Raw genomic sequence first — 20,574 nt, forward strand, 5'->3', positions numbered from 1 at the left:
GATTTCTAGCTGTTGCGCGGCGATTTTCGGTTGCACTCGCACTCCCCTCAGGGCAACCTGTGGTGGTGGATGACAAATTCCATTTTCACTGGAAAGAGAAAACAAGTTTCCCAAATTCGTAAAGACCCGATCAGGCACCTCTGGGTTAGAGAAAGAGATTACCCTTTATGGTCCGCCCTAACCAGCCTCTTCTAACCCTGGCATGAGCGTTTTTGGCTACATTTTAGAAATTTCTTCACGGTTGATTCGGATAATAATGTGGTTACTTTTTGGCCGCATGAAGAGATGAAAAACGACTTGCAGATGAGCCGCAACTGCTGACAGAAACAGAACCTGAAGCTGAGGAAGAACAGCGCGAAGAACGGGTAGATGACTCGGACGTGGATTTGAATAATCCGGAAAATCTTGGCTACGGAACAGAGGACGATGCTGAGTGGCAGGTAATAAATGAAATGCACACGGAACATATTGAATATTTTGAAAGGACGAAGACGAGCAGCGCTATGTGCAAAACCGATCCTCAGTCAAGCAAGTGGTCAGGCAGAAAGAAACGGTCCACTCAATCCAGCGGTTGAAGCTATTCTGGCCAAGTTCTAAAAGCGATTTTATTTATTGAAAATTTACAAATTTTGTATCGAACTCTGGCACAGGCCAAGTGTGGATCGTCATTTAGTCACTGAGGAAAATTCCTCCTCGACGCCGGATACGATGGTTGAAGGACCAGCATCAAGTAAAGCCCATAATTTATCCCCAAGCCGACTAATTTTAGATCCTCTGCCAACTGTTTTTCCCCGACAAACAAGCTCACTGGTCCCAACACCTGTTTCAAGAGGGTAAGAAATTATGAAAAAACATGTCTATCTTTCTATAGAAACGATCTCGTCGATGATGTCTTCAGTGACAGACCCGGTGATCCTGAATCGCTCTTTGTTTATTCTGAGACGAAGCAAAGCAAAAAACACAAGTCAAAAAACTTGCTGAAGTTTCAATCACCACCTCCTCCTCCAGCCAGTGGGGATGAAATAGCTATTGAAATGGAGAGAACTCAAAAGCAGAAGCCAGTTGATCGACTTCGAATAAAATCATCAAGGTCAAGGAATCCTTCTTCGACAACAACATGCAACGCTGATAGCCGGCGTAAACAGGACAGTTGCTCGTCAAGTGACATCGAGAGTGTCACAAGAATTGTTTTCAAGGTAAGAAGACGAGGTTAAGCTGTTAATAACCGATTTCTAAGCCCCCACATACGTCGACAGATATCAATCAAAATCGTTCTCAGCCGCCTCAGTCGCTTCCAGGACTCAAACTCGTGAAACCACCTCCGAAACGACCAAAACGAAATCGCAAGCCGAAAAAGTCGGAAGCATCTTCAACCAACCCAAAGCCGCAGAAAGAGCCAGGATTGTTATCGAAATTCATGGACCAAGCGTGGTACTATGACACGAATATAAGTTGGTATTCGTTTCATGGAAAGGGTGCGGGCTGGATTCTAGTGCTTTTTCCATTCATAGTCCTTTTTGGACCGTTTTTGATGAGCTGTTATGTCTTCAATTTGCATCATCGAAGCAGGGTAAGTGAATGAAAACTGGCCTCTTTCTATTTCTTTTTCAGCGATGCTGGCATGAATGCTGGAAAGTCGATTTGAAATACGACTGGTTCAATTGCAAAGGCAAAGGAACTGGATGGTCCCTCTTGCTCATTATTTTATACATCATTCTTTCTCCTCTTCTCATTGTCTTCACCATGGTCACTTTTCTTGGACTTATTATCTGCTCAGTAGGTCAGGAAAGCCGACAGCTCTCTCCGATCCAAAGAAAACAAAAAGACCAAGATAAACCCAAAAACCCTTTCACTACTTCATGAGACAAATATAAGAAACAAAAGCCGATTTATTGTCAGATCATGTTTATTTCATTGACAAATCTTGGGAATAACACTGTTTTGGAATGTTGTGAATAATTATCTGGTGAGCAGTTATTTGGCAGTGATGAAAAAATATAAATAAATAATTTACACGAGGACTTTCGAGAGGATATCCTCGGCCATTCGTTTGTACAACATCGCATCGCCTTTGATTCGATGTCGACGAACGCCGCAGCTGGCATCGGAAGAGAGTGCCCGGCCTCCGAGACGGCAGACTTCGAGCTCGAAGTCCAATTGAATCTGAATTTGCATAAATAAAATATTTTCTTATTATTATCTTACCCGTCCCATATTGTCTCTGTTCTGCACGCGGACGACCCAGCCTTTGACACGGTTCGGAACGCCCATCTTGACAACCACTTCGTGAATTGTCTTCAGGACAACTTTTGGCTCTTGTTTCGTCAATCTGGAGACGTTTGACACTGCCTTTATCTTTCGTGGCTCTTCAATTCACTTATTAATAATCCGAATAGAAATAGAGGGGCACCTGAGTCCTTGTTTTTCTTCTTGCTCGGAGTAAGAAGTAGTCGAACTTGGTCGATTCCTTTTTCAAGTGACCCGAATATGCCGCGGCCCTTTTAGATGGCGTCAATGGTTCGCCGTCCATCTTCAAAGTGTCTAAATTGCAGTCGTAGCTGCGTGTCCGACGATCAGGAGAAAGCATCGTATTCACAACCGTCCCATCCTCGCAGTCTTTTTGAGTTTTGACTGGACTCATCCAACTTATTGGAGGGGTCTTCGATCGTCGTTTTCTTATAAAAGTATTCAAGCTTTATTATATTTCTTTCACTTACGATTTGCCAGCGGGACTTGAATATCTGTCCGTTGGATCCTTTGGCGCAGTCTTGGCTCTCCTTGTTATCTGCACTGATTTGGGTGTATCGCTGAAATCGTGCATAGGAAGTCTTGGTGTTTTCTCAGATTGCCCTCGATTGCCGCGATTCGTTCGAATTCGGAAGGGCTCTAAGAATGAGCTAGTTTTGTTTTTCTTTCTCTCACAGACCTGGTGATTGAAAGTTGAATTCTTCGTCATTCGAAGTTTTGAGCGGCGTCGCCAGGATATCATCGATATCCAGGGAGTCCGAAGACGAGTAGACCTCGTTGTAGTTCTTGTTAGCATTTCTCGCAGGCTTCTGCGGAGTCAACGGTTGCCGATAGTCTGAAAAGATCAAATCAGTAAACATGAAAACAACAACGGCTTACTTTTGCAAGGACTGCTTTGCTCGATTCGAGATCGAAGATCTTTGGAACAACGGCCCGGCGCGTAACTCGCTTTTCCCGGCGAATCGTGGACGACGAGATCGGTTGGTTTTCTTTTTCAGCATCACCTTTGACAAACTCTTTGAGGGGCACAGTGTCGATGATCTTGCCGGTTTTTCCTTGAGTGCGACGAAGTTGAAGCTAAAATTATTTACTTTCTTGTCTCAAAAACAAAAACAATAATTATATTAATCATGCAAATTAATGATCATTACCAAAAGATAAGTTGCCGTGAGAGCATCGAACTTCCACTTGAGCAGCTCTTCTCGCATATTCGGTCTCGACCAGCCTAAACCGATGGCGAGGTTAGTAAGGAGTTCCTCGTCAAGCGTTTTGTCATCGTATTTCGAAGACGGATCAACGGGAGAGAGGTGGTCTTTGGTCAGCCAGCGGTGGTTCAATAATCGACGCATGGTTATCCGCTTTTGGATCAACCTAAAATTCATTTAGAGGAGGTTTAATTCCTTATCAGTACCTGTAGTAACGCTGCTAGTAGAAATGTCGAGTCACTGGAAAGCCATTCCGGCACGTCGTACTTTCCACTTTTTATCTTCTTATATAATGTCGGCATATTATCATCATCAAAGGGCAGGAAGCCGTTGAGAAGCGCGTACAAAAGTACGCCAAGGGACCAAACGTCCGCCTCTGGGCCAATGTACTTTCGACCAGAGACAAGTTCAGGAGCAGCATAAGCTGGAGAGCCGCAGCAGGTGGCGAGGGCAGAGTCGATTCCCGCGTCGGGGTTGGCACATAAGCCGAAATCGATCAGTTTGATGCGGTGGTCCTCGTCGATGAGGATGTTTTCTGGCTTGAGATCTCGATGAGCGAAACCCTAGAAGCATGAATAATACTGCTCTTTTTAAAAAACTCTTTACCTTACTATGCATGTAAGCAACTGCAGCGCATATTTCACGGAAAAATTGGCGCGCTTCATCTTCACTAGAAAAAAAAATTAGAGCAAATTACTAAAGTAAACATACTTTAGTCGATCTTTTTCGACGATGTAATCGAAGAGCTCGCCGCCAGAGCAGTATTCTAGCACCAAGAAGATTTTATTTTCAGTCTCGATTTCTTCGTAAAGTCTGCAAATGTGCGGGTGCTGGAGACTTCGTAGCGCTTTTATTTCTGTTTTCACGCGGGGAAGGTCGGCGCCGAGTTTTGCTTTGTCCATCACCTGAATTTTTAGTATTCCCAGTCAAAGTTAGTTTCAGTACCTTTATAGCTACAGTCTCAGTTGTGGCAATATGGAGCGCTCTTTTAACCTTTCCAAAGCCACCAGATCCAATAGTCTCTTTTACCAAATATCTCTTTTTAATTTCAAACCAGTCGTCCACCATCTTCTCTCTATTTCGATTTTGCACGGAATGAAATGCGAAATGCAAAAAAATCTCAACGGGCGATTTTCCACTCGGCAGATTTTCGAGTTTTTCGGTTATCCAGATGCGAAAATCTGGCAATGAAGCTTCAGGCGCCGATTCTGAGTTTATTGTTGACTCAAGGTCGAGTGCGTTTTTCAAAAAATGCGGAATGTCTTCAGAATGGTGGTTTTTTCGTAAGGTGTCATAAAATTATTATTGACTTACTTTTATTGACTCTAACTGTAGATTTTTGATCGACAATAACGGTAAATAATTAAGGCTCTTTTTTCTAGAGATATATTTTTGCAGTCAGGCTAGAATTCCAGGTCAATGATTGTCAGGAACTGTACAAGGTAAATTCATTCTTGTAATAGGGCTTGAGAATTTTGAAGGTAACAACTTCATCAGGAACATTTCTAAGACATGCATCCGCCGATCTGAATATTCGCAGCTCCGCAGCATCGACCGACCTTGGTAAAATTAGAATTATACTAAAGAATATGTCAGTTAACCATTTCTTATTCTTCTGAGGGATCCAAAGAAAGATGGACTCTGGCTTGCCAACATCATCATCTGTCAAAGTAAAAATGTCCGTTTCATAGGCATTGAACCGTTGAGAGGCTTGGGGATGTGGATTTGAATAGCCAAGATTCCAGCGATTGCTAAAAATATGAATTCTGAAATGTTTTGTGTATTTTCATGCCTTTTTCGAGAGCGTCCTGATATGATTATCTGAACATCTTCCCTTAGCAATTCCATTCCTTTCTTTCCGGTGCTGAGGACGACATGAAACCGAGTCTTCTCTCGAGTTTGAAGCTTGTACTGAGGAAATGTTTCTTACACCTATTAGATAGGGCACAACTTACAGAGTACTGGTCAAACCAGTCATTGAACGGAAATAATTGCCTTCCATATTGATTGCTCTTGATGCAGACGTAGTCCAAAAGCCAGACTCTGTCTGAGTTTGAATGTTTTATCACGACTTCTTTTGGCTTTCCTATTGCGTCAGTATCTTTTAGAGAGCATGTCCTGTTTTTGACAACCAACTCGCTGAAAGATAGATTAGAATCAATCTCCTGAATGTTCAAAGTACTTTGATTTTCTCCCGTTTGTGCCTGAGATTATAAGCCTCAGATCGCCAGAAGAGAGGGCCGAATCCGCTTCGTCCTGGAAGTGTCGATGAGGAACGATCATGATGTCGTATGTCACAGGTTTTAGTTGTTGTTTTGCAGGAATTTGCTTTTGTTGCTGCTTGAATTGGTACGGATTCGGCTGCTTTTTGATTGTATTGACTGATGCTTCAGTAAGGGTTGATTCTGTGTCGCAGTCAGTGTCCGTGACAGAAGAAATATCACTCAACGTTTTTTGACTTTTTGCGTCACAGAAGAGTGGCTTGAGAATGTCGACAATTTGGACGGCATCGTTATCGTTGAAGCAGTATCTTCCGTCATTGTCGATGTGAGTTCAGAAGTAATTGAGCTGAGCGAAGCTGCTGAGCTGATTTCTGAAGAGATTGAATCCGCTTTTTGATGAAGCTTTTTCTGAGGCGGCGGGAGTGGCCAGTTCGGACGAGTGATGCTTTTTGAGATACTTTGGCTCAGTTGACAGGAGACTGTCACTGGTCTAAAAGAATTTTTAGGTCGAAAAGCGCAAATAGCCAGTTTACCGAGTCGGTTTTCTGTCTGGGAATTTTATTGTTGACAGATCTAAGGAGCTAACTCTAGTCAGATTCTCGTCCTCAAGCTTATTGAAGATTATTTCTTTATCATCAAAAGGAACTTGGAAGTTGATTATGTTTTCTTTTGGTTTTAGAATTCGCTGATGAATATTTCGAGGATCGAGAACAATTTCTAATGGCGAACCATCAGAAGACATCATGGCACTTGAAGTTTGGTTTGAATAGGGGTAATGGAAAAAGAGCTTTACCCAGTAAAATATCTTTTAAGCTCCTTTGGTCGAGGGTCGGTTATTGGAAGTGAGACAAAGCCAAGTCTCGATTCTTTACTGGTGCTGTATCGAAAAGCCAGACGAATAAATCTTCCTGGAGCCAGATATTTTTCATAAGATTTGTATTCTATGTCGACACCAACTTGTACAGGCGATTTTCTCCCTGGGATCTTCGCGATCGAGAAATTTTCCGCCAAAATTGTGATCAAGTTTCCCTCAGCATCGGAAATAACTGCTTGGCCGTCAAGTTTGCCAGAATGTTTGTTTGGTGGGACTGATATTTTAAGTTTGAAATCTCCGCGGTTCGCATTTAGCAGTGCAGTTGAAAGATTCTTGTTATCGTCTTTGATTTCAAGGAGCGATTCAGTAACGTCTTCATAGTTGATTGAAGAATTCTAATCATAGTAAAATTATGAACCTGATTATAGCTCTGAAATTACCTGGGGATTACTGCGGACAGCTTTAGGCTGCTCAAAGAGTAATTGAAATGGGTTCTTCCGATAATTTATGGTTGTTCCATCTTCAGTATTTACCATGTTTAGATGATCAACATAAAAATAGAAATTGTTAATTTTAGCTTTCCAGAACTCTTCAACGACTGGTTTCTTCAGTGAGTTTATAGCAAAGCGGTAAATAATGTGGAAATTAATAAATTAACTACAAAACTCTTCTTGAAATTATGAGAATGAAAAGAGCATAAAATCTCTGATTTACAGCCAAAGATAAAGCAGGCACCAACAAGGGCAGCGACTCTTTCGAGACTGCCGAAAGAGTTAGCTAAAATTAAAATTCTGTTACGGTAACAGGTTAACTTCTCATTACACGGGCGCGCGACTAAGCGCTCAAAACACGGGGTCCAATTATTGGACCACAATGCATTATCCAGCCCCGCGCGGCGCGCCAAATTCAGAGTGTGAAAAATAGCGCTCAGGACTTTTGGCTCTAATTGACGTTTCCGTCAAGTAAAAAAGCTCGTAAATTCATTGCTAGAAAGCTTGAACCTTCTTTTATAAAAATTTACAATTGCAAATCGAAAAATCAGCTCTGATTTTCCACCAAAGAGTGAAAGAGAAATCTGGCGCAAAACGCCACCACTTTTGAGTTTTCATTCGAAATTTCTCACAGTGGTTCGTTTCCGTCTTGTCAACTCACATTACAAAATTCAGGTCAAAAAGATTACTAGAATTGGAATTACAGGGGGTCAAAGTCGCCGTGGTCCAATGATTGGACCACGTGTATTGAGAAGTTAAGCTTTTAGGGTGTTAGCTTTCTGAGTTTTGTCTTCGTCATTCCATTGAAATAATTGCAACTAACAAAGACATCCAAACTGGACGATATAATATCGTCGATATTGCGGTGTTTTTTTGGTGTATTCTAAGCTATTTTACTAACCATAACAATCATGACATGATATTGCATCTTGAGAATATTGAAAGACAGAGTTGTGGCTTCTATCCCTGTTCTTTGCTATCAAAAACTTGATGAACTCGGCACTTCTACATATAGAGTGTCCACGCATATCATTAATTATCAGCTTCAAGAACTCTTCAGAGTTCTTTGAGACTTCGAACTCTTGAGTCTGAACCAGAGCTGCTGATCCCGTCGGAATAACAATCTTTTCTTCTGTTACTGAATGTCCTTCGAAGATCACATAGAAGTCAATGGAGAATCGTGTCTCATTAACAAGGACTTTCGCGGTATATTTTCCAAGTTTGGCATCGCTTGGGATGGATATTCTTATCGTCGGAAAAGCAAGACTGCTACCAGGCATTGGCATAAGAATTTGGGAATGCCAAAGCACGTTGGTTTGCGTGGTTTCGTGAAAGATGACAACGTCCAATCCTTTTATCTCCTAAAAATTTCAATAAACGAACTACCAACTGGCAGCTTATTTAATTAGCTTACATCTTCGAGAGCAAGTTCTAGTGCTCCATTTTGTCTTAAAATAAGTTCTTCGCCTGAAAAATGCTCTGTTTCATTAAGCCTTCTATTGTGGCTTATATTTTTCGCTATTCTCATAATTCAAGGGTTCTTATTATGTTTTCTCTTGACTTTATGAAAGACACACTCGATGAAAATACCGGATGATTATCATATCCACAATCCATGAAGGCATTTTTCCACGGTCGTAAATCTATTTAAAAGATCAACGATTCGGAAATTTTCTTCGGCTCTATTCGATGATGATACAGTAGATTTTCACGCGAAACAGTATTCTGAAATTGCCCAGTTTGATGAATAAAGAATAGTTTAGCATGTCTGTTTGAAAGATTCATAGAGCCCTTGTCCGGAGAATCCTTCTACTTTTCAATCTAATATGAATGGGTGTCTTTGTTGTCACCTAAAGTAAGATAAAATAGTTTTAATACTATTTGAGAACTGTTTTTTAGTCAATCGGTGAGCAGATTAAAAAGAGCGGCAAGAGAGTACTGTCAATGGGGATGTGTTGATTCGTGTCTTCTGATTTGGTAAAGAAATGATTTGAATGAAAGAAAATCGCGAAATATTAGGTTTGGATGGAATGAACAAATGGACCCAGACGACTGCAGCAGGCTCAAATGCGATTTGCTATCCTGCTCGAAATTTCACTATACGGAAGCCATCAAGGAAGAGATCGAAAAAAGGGAATCACACGCTGTTTTGGCGAGAACTAACACGGCTTGGCGGCTTGAGCTCGAACGGCTCGAGCAAGAGTTGGAGTTGGAAGACGATGACGGTGATGATGAGAACGATGACAGCAACGATTATGTGCAGGTCGATGCAGACTTGTTTGATTATAACATGAGGTTGATATATTTTCAATATGATTAGAGCCTTAATTATGTTTTAAGAGGAGATGCAGAGGCAGAAGAAGATGACGAAGATGATTCGAGCTCAGGCTCCGGAGCATCTATGGAAGAGAATTCTTTAGGCGAAGAGAAAAACTTGGCTATCATAGAAAACGAAGAGGACGGATTCGACGATGATGATGACGGAGGAAGTTCTGATGGAAGTCGTGAATCCAGGTTTTTTTGACAAGAGAAAAAATAATAACTAACGATTTTATAAGTGGCAATCATACAATCATCAGCATAGATTGCTTCTTTCATTCCCGCTCAAATTCATTCCAAGACGACTTGAGGATCATTGACGACATGGAGTATTACTCCAAATACATCGACGATGAATTTTCATATGCACAACACGACTATGTTTAGCTTGTCTGCTTATTTCCTTTTGACACTTGCACAAAATATATTATTTAAGTCAAAAAAGTCAGAAAGGTTATCTTTTAATTCATAAATTCTCTTTTTCATTTACCCTGGTTCTTTTCTGTTACTCTTCTGTAGCGGAATTGACTTTGTTTGTTTTATTTGTGTTGGTATTTAACTTGGCGAAGGTATCGAATTGACTAATTCTGGTGGGATTCTTGTAGATTCTTTTTGCCCTTTTTTGTATGAAGCAAAAGATATGATATTCAAACTACTTCTATTATTTATTTCTATTTTTGCTGAGGTAATAATTTGATAAGATCCTTCATGCAAAAATTACTTGTAGAGATATGTTGTGGAACTCTCAGGTGAAGCAGAAGTCGAAAAGCTTCAACAACTTGGCCTTACTGTAAAGAAGGCGAAATTTGAGAACTTTTACTTTGTTGAAAAATCGAGAGGCAGATCAAAAAGAGATGCGGAGTCTCTCGAAGAAATTCTAGCGCGAGAGAAAGATGTGCTCGACTTTGACCTTGAAGAACCACTCATAAGAACGAAAAGAGGAGAGGAAAGAATTCTGACAGATCGAAAATATGGCCGAAGACCAGCTATGAGGAGAGTCAGCCGGGTCAATGGTAAGCTTTTGTTTTGTGTTTTATTTTACTCATTTTTTTCTTCTTAGAAGAAACTGAGATAATCCCGAATAGTTTTACCGAGGGGCCAGTTGACTTGTTGGAGCAAGAAACGTTGTCGCCATATACGTATCCATTATACGATTCTAGTACTTTTCCACCAGATGATCAAAGTAGCTGTACTCAGGACTCATTCATAAATCCTAAATAACCATAATTGCATCATAACGAATATATTTTGAATCCTGTATAATAGCATTGCGATAATATAGCTGATCTTTACGAGCAAGTGCTCTGCATTTATACAGCTAAGTAAGTGCCCTAGAATAGAATTAAAATAGACGATTAAAACATAATTAAGTTGCTCTCCGAACGGAGATTACTCAACATCGAGTGTAGACACCACAGAGAATGAATACTGGCCGCGTCCTCCGCTCGAACAAGTCCACAATACAAGTAAAGTAACAAGCCACGTATTCAGTGCGGTTAACCAGTCACAACTCTAAAGGCCTCTTCAACGATCCAAGCTTCAAGAATCAATGGAGAATCGGGCGCCACAACATCGAAGCTGCGTGGAAGAAAGGCTACACGTGAGTCAGGTAGGGTTAGAGCACTGATTTGGGACCGGATAGCTAGCTGCGAGCGCTGATCATCAAACACAGTAATTATTTGACTTCTTAGTGGTAAAGGAGTCAAGGTAGTCGTTGCAGATGATGGTTTGGAACGAACTCATCACGATCTGGAACCAAACTACAGCCCTGGTAGATTTCTTTTTTCCATTAAACAAAATGATGAAAATTAGAGATCTCGACCGATCTCAATGGCAACGACTCTGATCCTTCTCCCGAAATATTTGACAAATTCAATGGAAACAAGTGCCCGATTTGTACTGATTCAAATAGCTGGATGTGCGACAGAAGAAATTGTCCAAATCATGGAACCAAATGTGCCGGAATTATCGCTGCCAAGGCTAATAATAACGAATGCATTGTCGGAGTTGCTCATGAGGCAAATATAGGAATCGAGTTAAGATCGTATATTTTTTTTCTTAAAAACCCTTCTCAACTTTTAAAAGGTGGAATACGTATGTTAGACGGGACAATCAGGGACGAAACAGAAGCTGATGCTCTCACGCACCGACAAGACCTGGTTGATATTTACTCAAACAGGACAGGGTCTTTCTCGCACTTTCTTAAAAAGGTTGTTAATTGATTACACGTTACGTGTGATTTGTTTTCCACTCTTCAGACTTTCTTTAATTTTAAAAGCCCTATTCAAGCTGGGGACCGGATGATACGGGTTACATGATGGATGGACCAAGAGTGCTCGGCAGTGCGGCTCTCGCTCAAGGAACCAGAGATGGTAGAGGAGGAAAAGGGTCGATATTCGTTTGGGGAAGTGGAAACGGCGCTGGAAGAGGGTAGTTTTTTAATCAAGAAATAGATTGGAATATTTGTAGCGACGATTGTGGGGCAGATGGATACGCAGGATCCATGTACACGATCACATTTGCCGCGGCCACTCATTTTGGTCAGCCTCCTTCATATTCAGGTGGCATTTAAAGGTTCGCAAAGGTTGGAACATTCCTTTAGAAAAGTGTTCTGCGGTTATGAGCACGATCTACTCGAACACTGGTGACAATGGCCTTGCCGGCGCGACCGAAATCTGCACCACTTCTATAAACAATACCTGCGAGCAAGATTTTGGCGGAACATCTGCTGTGGCACCATTTGGAGCAGGAATTATCGCGCTCGGGTTGCAAGCGAATCCAAGTCTTTCCTGGAGAGATGTTCAGCACATTGTTGTCAGAAGTTCAAAAAAGTCCATCGAATCGTCTGGACATCATTTTCGACTTGATGAAAGAAGTAATTACCATATTTTTATTGAAGACAAACCATAACCTTAATAAAATTTTTTGGCATATATGTTTTCTTAGCACGGATGCAGTGAAGAAACTAATCTATCCTCACTGCCATCTTGTTGAACGTACCCCGTATAAACCTAACCATATTTATCTTGTAACAACAACAAAATTCAGAAGTAAATTGGCAGCAAAATGACGCAGGCTTCTGGACATCCGAGTCATTTGGTTTCGGACTCTTAGATGCCTTAAAATTCATCGAAACCGCGGAGCGATGGCCTTCTGTAATTGGCGAACAGCGACACTGTAAACTTGACTGGCCCCCAAAGAACACACCTTACAGTATGTCAGCCTTGACCATGATTTTTGATAGTTTAACAAACAACTGCGTCTAGACGCGACTGGAGAATTCGACAAAGATCCAAGGAGAAGGCCCAGGGAAGAGTTTACGGCGAAAACAACCCATTTATTTGTGACGGATCATATGTCCGATTGTCCCTTTTTCCTTGAACATGTGGTTGTGTCCGTCAAGGTTACACAAATGTTTTAAGTCTTCAACTCTTATTATTTTACTTAGATTCGATACCCATACAAAAGAGGAAATCTGAAGATTGAACTCCGCTCACCTAGGGATAAGGTTGTTTCAACGCTCCTGGACTACAGACCGAATGACGAGGTAATGATGAGTGCGGAAAAAAATCTTGAAAGGGTATTTAGGCAGCGAATATTGGTCTTAAAAGCCAGCAGAATCGGCATTTGAATGGTTGGAAAATGAGTTCGGTTCAATTTTGGGGAGAACAACCGCGCGGGGCATGGATTCTTAGCATAAAAGAAAGACAAAAACTACCAAGAAAGTAAAGTATCTAAATCTAAGCAAACCTATAAAAATTTAGGAGATTCGCGAACCACGGAACTCATCAAAATGGAGACCCGAAGAGAGAAATAATCTCATGGAGTCTAGATCTCTACGGAACGCACGAGCAGCCGCCTGTTAACCTTTAAATTTTCGCTTTTAGAAAAAGACTTTGGCACTTTTCTGTACATTCTAGGCTTTAAGAATACACAATCCAATTTGAACATGTAAAAAGATGTGGGAAGAGGAAAATCGACAATTAGCAAAAGCTTCTGGGAACTAAATCGAGCGTTACGAAACCTCTCTTTAGAACGTGGCGGCTGACATTTAGGCACTCAATAAAGTTTAGTCCGCGGTTAAAACATTTTCATTTCTTGGACATTCAAAAAATGAAGATATTTTTACTCATTTTTGCTTTGATCAACGTAACTCGAGGCCAGGGTGGCCTCGGAGTCAACATAATGGATTTCATGGGCCCAAATGGAGTCGACTTAGTTGCCTTTCAGAAGGCGATGGAAGAAGCTGCAGCAAGACTAGCTCAGGAATCGGCTCAGGCAGCGGCTCAGGAAACGGTCTTGTGATTAGAGAGATTTCGTAGATAAGAGTTTTTCGGCTAAAAGCCCTGTAAAAGTTAGCTAGAGAGGAAGAGAGAAAAAGTAGCGAAGCCGCGATTGAGGAAGCCGAAAAGCGGACAAGAGAGCAAGCTGAAAGAGAGAAAGAAGAAGCTCTGAAGAAGGCAGAAGAAGAGAAACAAGCTGCGCTTGAGGCGGAAAGACAGTCCGCACAAAAGGAAAAAGAAGCAGCACTTGAAGCTGAACGAAAAGAAGCCCGGCGACAACGAATCATTGCCATCAGAAAAGCACGAAAAGAAGCGCGAGAAGCAGCCTTAGCAGCAAAAACAGCACCATCAACAACTACAACGACGTCAACTACAACTTCGACTACAACCTCAACAACTACGTCAACAACAACGACTACAACCAAATCGACAACAACAACAAAGCGACCAACTACAAGAGGCGCTCCAAGGACTACTCGTCCTCGTGTGACTCGGCCAGCTTTAGGTAATATAAGGCGAATTCTTCTTTTTAAATGAGTTAGTTAAACTTGATCCTGAAATCTTTGGAAAATATCGATACTGCCGAAAATGCGTTGGTGAAACTGCCGAGGACTGTATCAAAGCAAATCGTCTCGAAACTTGTCGAAATCCCTCAATGACATGTCACGTGAATTTCCGAAGAACTCATGGCGTAGCTATCTTCCGATCTGGTTGTATGAAGCTCGATGAGTGCCAGAATCACGAGCGTCAGAACATGGGCAGCGCTCACGGCGCACGAAATATTTACACCATGCAATGCAGGTGAATGAAACTATCGTGCTTGGAACTTTAGCAAGAAATATTTTAGACCGGGTTGGGTTTTGCCAGGAAGACCAAGTACATGCACTTTCTGCCATAAGATGGGAACATGGGAAAAGTGAGTACCAAGTTTCTAACGCCTTGTTTAATTTTTTAGAACACATCTTCTATTTCAAAACGACACCATTGGGACTAATGATCCAAATGGTATTCTTGGCTACTCTTCCTTTGAGGTAAAAATTTGGAAAGTAACATCGATCAAAAATTTACTTTCCTAGGAAATCTTCGCTCATCCACTCAAAGAACTTCGACCAAACACCGCACTCTCTAAGCAAAAGTGGTACATGAATGCGCCACCATCTTACTGAACTATCTCAAACTATATTTCTCTGTACCTAGATGACTCACTGTAAATACATTCCCGAAGTTTTTATTCAATATAAAAAATATCATTTTCTCCACAGTCAAGCCAGCCATTTTCAGCAATAAAGATGTTGTCGAGATCAACATTGTGGTTGATGACATGGAATCTCAGCTTTCCGATGAGATCTTTGGGGGTAAAGTTTGAGTAGTTGTCGATAGATGTTACCTAGATAAAAACATAAAAAGATTACCAGCGAAATCTTACCATAAAGTCGAAATATCTATGGACAGTAGAGTCGGTAGCTTCGAGATAAAAGAACATCCATGCTCCATTTTTCACATGTGGACTTGCTTTATCGTAAATGTACTGAAGGAATACATTTTGGTTTCTAAAGACTGGGTGGCCATCGGATTCAGCAATAACTTTTTGACTTTCTGAGCCAAAAATTTCTTGATAGTCTTTGAAGGCAACCAGATCGTAGCGACCTTGATACAGGGGAAAGTCGTTTTGAATTCGTTTTCGACAGATGCTCTTTTCGTCAGTTTCATCGAGTATTGGATGCCTTCCCCTTATCAGTGAGCTCTGTTCATGATAGATGATTTGGATTCTAATACATGCTCACCTGCTGAGCGATGATATTCACAGAATCAATATCCTGCGAAGGTCGTATCAGGGGGAAGTGCTTTGGCGCACAGGAGGTTGTTTGAGTCCACGGTTGTGATCTCGTCTCTAATTAAAAAAGATAAAATTAATATTCAATAAGTACCTTGGCAATCAAGAAATTCTGACTTAATTGGATCCGACTCGTTGAAATTTCTTGGAAATAGAGTGATCGCTTCTATTTGCGTCTTGAAAAACTTCTTTCTCAAGATCTTCCATGTTTGATCTTCTGAGTTCTTATAGAAAAGTATTCGTCTCATATCCCGCTTTCTCCAAATGGTCATTTTCGCGTTTATTGAGTTCTTTCGTCTCTTTTCAAATTTTATATAAACTCCGTTGAAGAGCTTTCTGGTCCAAGGATCCTCAATTTTGAGATCGACTAGTATTCTTTCTGAAACTGGATATTTGATTCCACATTGATGAGCGCCGCAAAGAGTTGACGTTCTATCAAGGGCGTAGAATGTCAACCGGTTGGGGTCTTCCTTGATTTCAGCAGACTGAATCTAATGAAGACTGATATTTTAAACGAATTTACCGATCCACATAATTTTTCAGCATCGGTGAAAGATGAAAAGTTCCGAGGGACAACTCGGTAGTCAGTAATGAATCGATAAGAATCTTGTGCATAGAGCAGTCCATTCTGCATACAAAGCCGATTCCTCGACCGCTGACATAGACCCTGCTTTACTGAACATGGTTCCCACCTCATCCATGCGCTGAAAACCGGCCTAGCTTCGCATTCGTAGCTAGTTTCTTTCACTGGATGTGAACATCTCTCGGTGCATATTTCCTCGCGCGTTCTCTGCAATCTCTCCTCTTTCAAAAGCATGGCGTCCAAGCCGACCAAGATCTCACCTCTGCGGCTACGAGACTGCACAAGAATACAAAAACAGATCTCATTTACATTCTCCAAAATCCAAATCAGGTATCTTCGAGCTTATTTACATTTCCAATAAGATTTGAATTACAAATTTTGAAAGATAGATCATCGTCTTTATTGAATTTGTACAGCTCTACACAGATTCTTTTTGTGCGCATCTGATTATGGATATCATGATTTTCGAATAGCTTTAGGATGTGCTGGGATTGTTGGCTTGGGTGACGTCCATAAGGTCGTGCTCGTGGATAGCTAAAGAAAATTTGAAAACAACAATCAATATAAAGTATATTTACTTGTCTTTTCACCGGTGGTTCGCTCTCGGATTCCGAAGATATCGTTATCTTTGCTGGAGATATGGCCCTCCTCGACAATTTTCTTGGCAGGGCGTTTCTGCACGGGACCTTCGGAAGGACTTGGATCCTCGTTAACATTCAAAACGTCAGTTGGAGTGGCGCGTTCAGCTCGGAACTTGGCTTTTGCCTCGGTCTCTTCAGAGTAGACATTGCTAAAAGATTTCTGTTTGGAAAGCGAGAACTTCTTAATCAGTGAAAGCAACCAACCACTTTCGAATTCTGGAAACGCAACGGCCGGTCCCAAGAACCCATGATTAGGGAAACTCGATGAAAAATGAGCTTTTTTTAGGGCTTAGTAGGGAGGAAGTATAATACAGTTTTAGAAAGCCCAGGAGCTGGGGATCATTTTGACTATTGATAGTAAGGGGTTTGACTCATGCCCTGGGGCACTTTTGGCCTTCCAAAGGGCCAAATTTCTGGTACTCTTCGGATAAGGGACCATAACTTCTAGTATCCCGGGTCTATGGAAATAAAACTTATACTCGGTTGTAGAGGAGGCTCTGACGGTTCCGAATATGTATAGAAAACCACCGGGACCCCCACCTCTAGAAGGCGCTAGAGGCTCTAGAAGTTGAGGAAGTCAACCAAAAATCGGTACTTTTTGCCTAAAAATGGCTGGAATTGTTGTATTTTCATTCGAAATCGATTATAAATAATTTCTAGCGATTTTGTGATATTCAAAAATTTCAGTTGAGGTCATTTGAGGTGAATTTTCAGCAAATTCTAGTTTTCGCTTTTGATGACCTAAAAGTGCCCAAAATTACCCCAAAACTTATTTTTAATCTAACAGAATCATCAAAAATGTAATTTTAATCGATTTCGAATGAAAATACAGCATTTCCAGCACTTTTTGACAAAAAGTACCGATTTTTGGTTGACTTCCTCAACTTCTAGAGCCTCTAGCACCTTCTAGAGGTGGGGGTCCCGGTGGTTTTCTATACATATTTGGAACCGTCAGAGCCTCCTCTACAACCGAGTATAAGTTTTATTTCCATAGACCGGGATACTAGAAGTTACGGTCCCTTATCCGAAGAGTACCAGAAATTTGGCCCTTTGAAGGCCAAAAGTGCCCCAGGGCATGAGTCAAACCCCTTACTATCAATAGTCAAAATGATCCCCAGCTCCTGGGCTTTCTAAAACTGTATTATACTTCCTCCCTACTAAGCCCTAAAAAGCTCATTTTTCATCGAGTTTCCCTACCCATGATCTCCGAACGCCTTCACTTGAGATGCCGCGCGAAAGTGGAAAAAGAAGGGAAGCCTACCTCTTGCAAATTCGATGCGACATCTTCGCTTGCTACGAAATAACTGAGCTTTTGCCTGCATTTTGTCAACAAGTCCTACAAATGATTCTAGAACGCCTGCAATTCCAGTACGAATGCTCAGAACAATAATATCAAGATTTTGTTCAATGAAACCTTGAAATTTAATTGTATTCATATTTCATTTGAAAGTTTTTGAACTGGTTATTTATTTATTTAGCGGTTCGGTTGAACTCAACAGATCCTTTACCACATACAGAAAGTATTTTAATTATAACCTAATAGACAAACACCAATTATAACTCAGATAATCTGATGTTATAAAACTTAAAATCTCCTCAGAACAGCTCACTTCTGATTCTTTGCGCCACCACGTTTCTTTTCTTTCTTCCCAGATTTCTCTTCAACTATAAATCGGATGAATGGAAAGTAAAAGCTTCATGGCTTACTTTTAGGAGGGTCAGGGAAGTCGTACTTTAGCTTTCTAATCGCCCAGTAATCTTGAACCTTCTCTGGTGTCGCGTTTACTCTTCTTTCTTGATGTTCTTTTACCAATTCTTGAAGACAAGCGATGCACTTTTGCTTGATCTCGCCGGTTAGCAGATTACCTGAAGACAGTTATTGTTGAAAAAATTAGAATATGAGTTGTTTACCCGCTCTGTAGTCCTTTTCAATCTGCGCGAGTTCTTCATCATCCTCGAGGAAGAATTTCAAATACTGGAATGACGTATCGATATCTGGATTTCCGCCCAATTTCCTATGCGTCTCCACATCGACCTATCATTTTTATTACGTAAGCTTTTACCAAATTATAAAAATATATAATCGTCTACCCCTTTGAATAAATAAAAATCGTTACGTTATTTCATGCTTACCTGTCCGCCCGAGAAGGCATATTTATTAATCTTTTTCTTGATTTCATTTGGCGTGTCTGTCAGGAAAATCGATGTGGTCGCATCTGAGGCGGACATCTTTGTTTTCGAGCCTTGGAGAGCAGGGAAGAAGACGCTTATTAATAATAAGTTATTATGAACAAGGAATGATTTTAATTCGTAATCAACAAACCTGTGCAGCAAGGCTGGCTTTCGTAAACCTTTAGCACCCTTTGGGAGCCCTGGAGGCTTCAATTTCGGAGCGACATCTCTGGTCATTCGGAAGTAGGGATCTTGGTCGATCGCACAAGGGATGAGACAGGGAACATCTAAGTTTCCATTGAAGATCTGTGGAAAACTGCCGGAGAAACTAGAACAAGTGAGTTACATTCAAGACCGACAAACATCTGGAAAAATCCCAGCCATCGCTATATTTGAGACGGCTATTTTTGAGTTTAGTCATGGGATTAGATCTTACCTGGGCGCAGCTTGAATGGCAGGGAAACTAATCTTTCCCATAGCATCTGAATCTCCAAATCCGAAGATTCCCTTAATTTGGTTATAATTGACGGACTTCTCGATTCTCTTCATGTTCCAGTAGAACGCTTTCGAAGATGGAATGTAGTTCAAATCCGAGAAGATGAAGGTCTTGTCTTCATCGAATCCACAAGCAATGATGTCTTTTGAGTTCTCCTTGGCAAGTTGCTCGCATTCCTCAAGCTCGAGGTTTTTCCACAAGAATTTTTCGTCATCAGTAAGTTGGATGACTAGTGGGACGTCAAATGTATCTTGAAGCCATTTGGTCATGATAAAGGGGACCAAATGCCCAAGATGCATGGCTTGACTAGAATCAGTTTCATCGTTGGATTCATCTTCAAAAAGTATTACCTTGAAGGACCTCGGCCAGTATAAAGATAGAATGGCTTCTTCTGCTCGTACAGATCGAGGATTTGCTCGAACTCCCGATGGGAGAAAAATATTCCACGTCGCAAAAATCGGTGCACTTTCTTTCCAGTGAGACGCTCACACCTTTCCAATAGCTCAGGCGTAATCGGCGAGGAGCCAAATCGTTCAATAAGCTAATAAATTTCAACTAACGGAAAACAATATGAAAATTTCATGCAAGCGGCAGATTTTGGTAAATTCTTCATGAAGAATATTCATTTCGAATTTACCTTATCATAATCGATTTCGTCGTCAGCAGCTTCTACGTCCCAAGGAGTAACAAGATCTTGCTTTGGTGCTGCAGCGGGTGCGCCGGAGGAATCTCCAGGAAGAACGTCTTATTTAAAAGTCTACATCTGTGGCTTATGCTTTGAGACATGCAAAAATCTCATTTAGAGACTATTCCTTTATTATATTCCTGGCCAGTTTGCGACTTGTATTCAATCTTTAGCTTTTGAGCTCATCAACGGCCGCCAAAACTTCTTCCTTAGCTGCTTTTGCCGCTTTCAGCTCTCTAACCTTGTCGCCTTGCGCCGTTACTTGGTTGTATATATCCATTCTATACGAAAGGCGTTTTACTGATGATGATTTTCAACTGGCAGTTTTTATACTCGACAATAACGAAATGACGAAAATAGAAGAAATGTTTGATCAATGATCTAATGTCTGTAAAATGAATCATCGTCGATAGAATTAATCCTGCTGAAACAAGAGTACTGAAAATCCGATTCCTAAACAAGTAAAAGTAGGAACTCTTTTACACGCTAAAGACCACAGCATGCCCTGAGTTTCTCACTCGGCTCCAGAGCCGTTTATCAATTCAATTGTCAACAACCAGTCTTACAATTGTAAGTGTCAGT

At 41.1% G+C, this 20,574-nt stretch overlaps 5 protein-coding genes and 2 long non-coding RNA genes across 8 annotated transcripts; 3 read left to right on the top strand and 4 right to left on the bottom strand.

Annotated features, from left to right (window-relative positions):
* The first annotated feature begins 655 nt into the window (after positions 1 to 655).
* On the top strand, positions 656 to 1,865 carry LOC145695558 (uncharacterized). Its single transcript, XM_081772546.1, has 5 exons — positions 656 to 730; positions 770 to 833; positions 872 to 1,196; positions 1,238 to 1,570; positions 1,612 to 1,865. The coding sequence occupies exons 1-5, from the start codon at positions 709 to 711 to the stop codon at positions 1,861 to 1,863; spliced, it is 996 nt and encodes a 331-aa protein (XP_081628672.1). The 5' UTR covers positions 656 to 708; the 3' UTR covers positions 1,864 to 1,865.
* A 108-nt stretch (positions 1,866 to 1,973) lies between these two features.
* Positions 1,974 to 4,650, bottom strand: LOC145711993 (maternal embryonic leucine zipper kinase-like). Its single transcript, XM_081789681.1, is given in 13 exon segments — positions 1,974 to 2,163; positions 2,206 to 2,366; positions 2,411 to 2,497; positions 2,500 to 2,675; positions 2,718 to 2,886; positions 2,927 to 3,056; positions 3,127 to 3,324; positions 3,399 to 3,609; positions 3,611 to 3,618; positions 3,659 to 4,015; positions 4,059 to 4,122; positions 4,164 to 4,357; positions 4,398 to 4,650. Coding segments are annotated over 13 exon segments (2,031 nt in total). The 5' UTR covers positions 4,521 to 4,650; the 3' UTR covers positions 1,974 to 2,010.
* A 5,254-nt stretch (positions 4,651 to 9,904) lies between these two features.
* LOC145711994 (proprotein convertase subtilisin/kexin type 6-like) lies at positions 9,905 to 13,200 on the top strand. Its single transcript, XM_081789682.1, has 14 exons — positions 9,905 to 9,983; positions 10,026 to 10,311; positions 10,790 to 10,898; positions 10,990 to 11,069; positions 11,111 to 11,342; positions 11,384 to 11,392; positions 11,588 to 11,728; positions 11,768 to 11,859; positions 11,901 to 12,173; positions 12,347 to 12,511; positions 12,565 to 12,701; positions 12,747 to 12,845; positions 12,887 to 13,023; positions 13,063 to 13,200. The coding sequence occupies exons 1-14, from the start codon at positions 9,939 to 9,941 to the stop codon at positions 13,169 to 13,171; spliced, it is 1,914 nt and encodes a 637-aa protein (XP_081645808.1). The 5' UTR covers positions 9,905 to 9,938; the 3' UTR covers positions 13,172 to 13,200.
* A 209-nt stretch (positions 13,201 to 13,409) lies between these two features.
* Positions 13,410 to 14,905, top strand: LOC145706013 (uncharacterized). Of its 2 annotated transcripts, none has more exons than XM_081783527.1 (6): positions 13,410 to 13,576; positions 13,654 to 14,086; positions 14,124 to 14,382; positions 14,429 to 14,497; positions 14,537 to 14,612; positions 14,658 to 14,905. In XM_081783527.1, exons 1-6 carry the CDS (start codon positions 13,412 to 13,414, stop codon positions 14,745 to 14,747), a joined length of 1,092 nt encoding a protein of 363 aa, XP_081639653.1. In that variant the 5' UTR covers positions 13,410 to 13,411; the 3' UTR covers positions 14,748 to 14,905. The 2 variants fall into 2 exon arrangements, with proteins under 2 accessions (XP_081639653.1, XP_081639662.1); XM_081783536.1 differs by having other exon boundaries at positions 13,699 to 14,086; positions 14,658 to 14,874.
* On the bottom strand, positions 14,800 to 15,883 carry LOC145706030 (uncharacterized). Its single transcript, XR_014134648.1, has 3 exons — positions 15,366 to 15,883; positions 15,008 to 15,325; positions 14,800 to 14,968 (listed from the first exon to the last, which is right to left on the bottom strand). It is a non-coding gene; the product is annotated as an uncharacterized LOC145706030 (long non-coding RNA).
* A 501-nt stretch (positions 15,884 to 16,384) lies between these two features.
* On the bottom strand, positions 16,385 to 17,966 carry LOC145711311 (uncharacterized). The gene is made up of 3 exons (XR_014135152.1): positions 17,901 to 17,966; positions 16,577 to 16,788; positions 16,385 to 16,532 (listed from the first exon to the last, which is right to left on the bottom strand). It is a non-coding gene; the product is annotated as an uncharacterized LOC145711311 (long non-coding RNA).
* A 131-nt stretch (positions 17,967 to 18,097) lies between these two features.
* LOC145695552 (tryptophan--tRNA ligase, cytoplasmic-like) lies at positions 18,098 to 20,288 on the bottom strand. The gene is given in 10 exon segments (XM_081772541.1): positions 18,098 to 18,304; positions 18,347 to 18,505; positions 18,551 to 18,674; positions 18,773 to 18,905; positions 18,963 to 19,139; positions 19,248 to 19,613; positions 19,658 to 19,848; positions 19,945 to 20,051; positions 20,120 to 20,170; positions 20,173 to 20,288. Coding segments are annotated over 10 exon segments (1,467 nt in total). The 5' UTR covers positions 20,273 to 20,288; the 3' UTR covers positions 18,098 to 18,245.
* Positions 20,289 to 20,574: the final 286 nt, after the last annotated feature.

Source organism: Oikopleura dioica, chromosome 1 (assembly GCF_907165135.1).
Source record: "Oikopleura dioica chromosome 1, OKI2018_I68_1.0, whole genome shotgun sequence".
NCBI classification, from domain to species: Eukaryota; Metazoa; Chordata; class Appendicularia; order Copelata; family Oikopleuridae; genus Oikopleura; species Oikopleura dioica.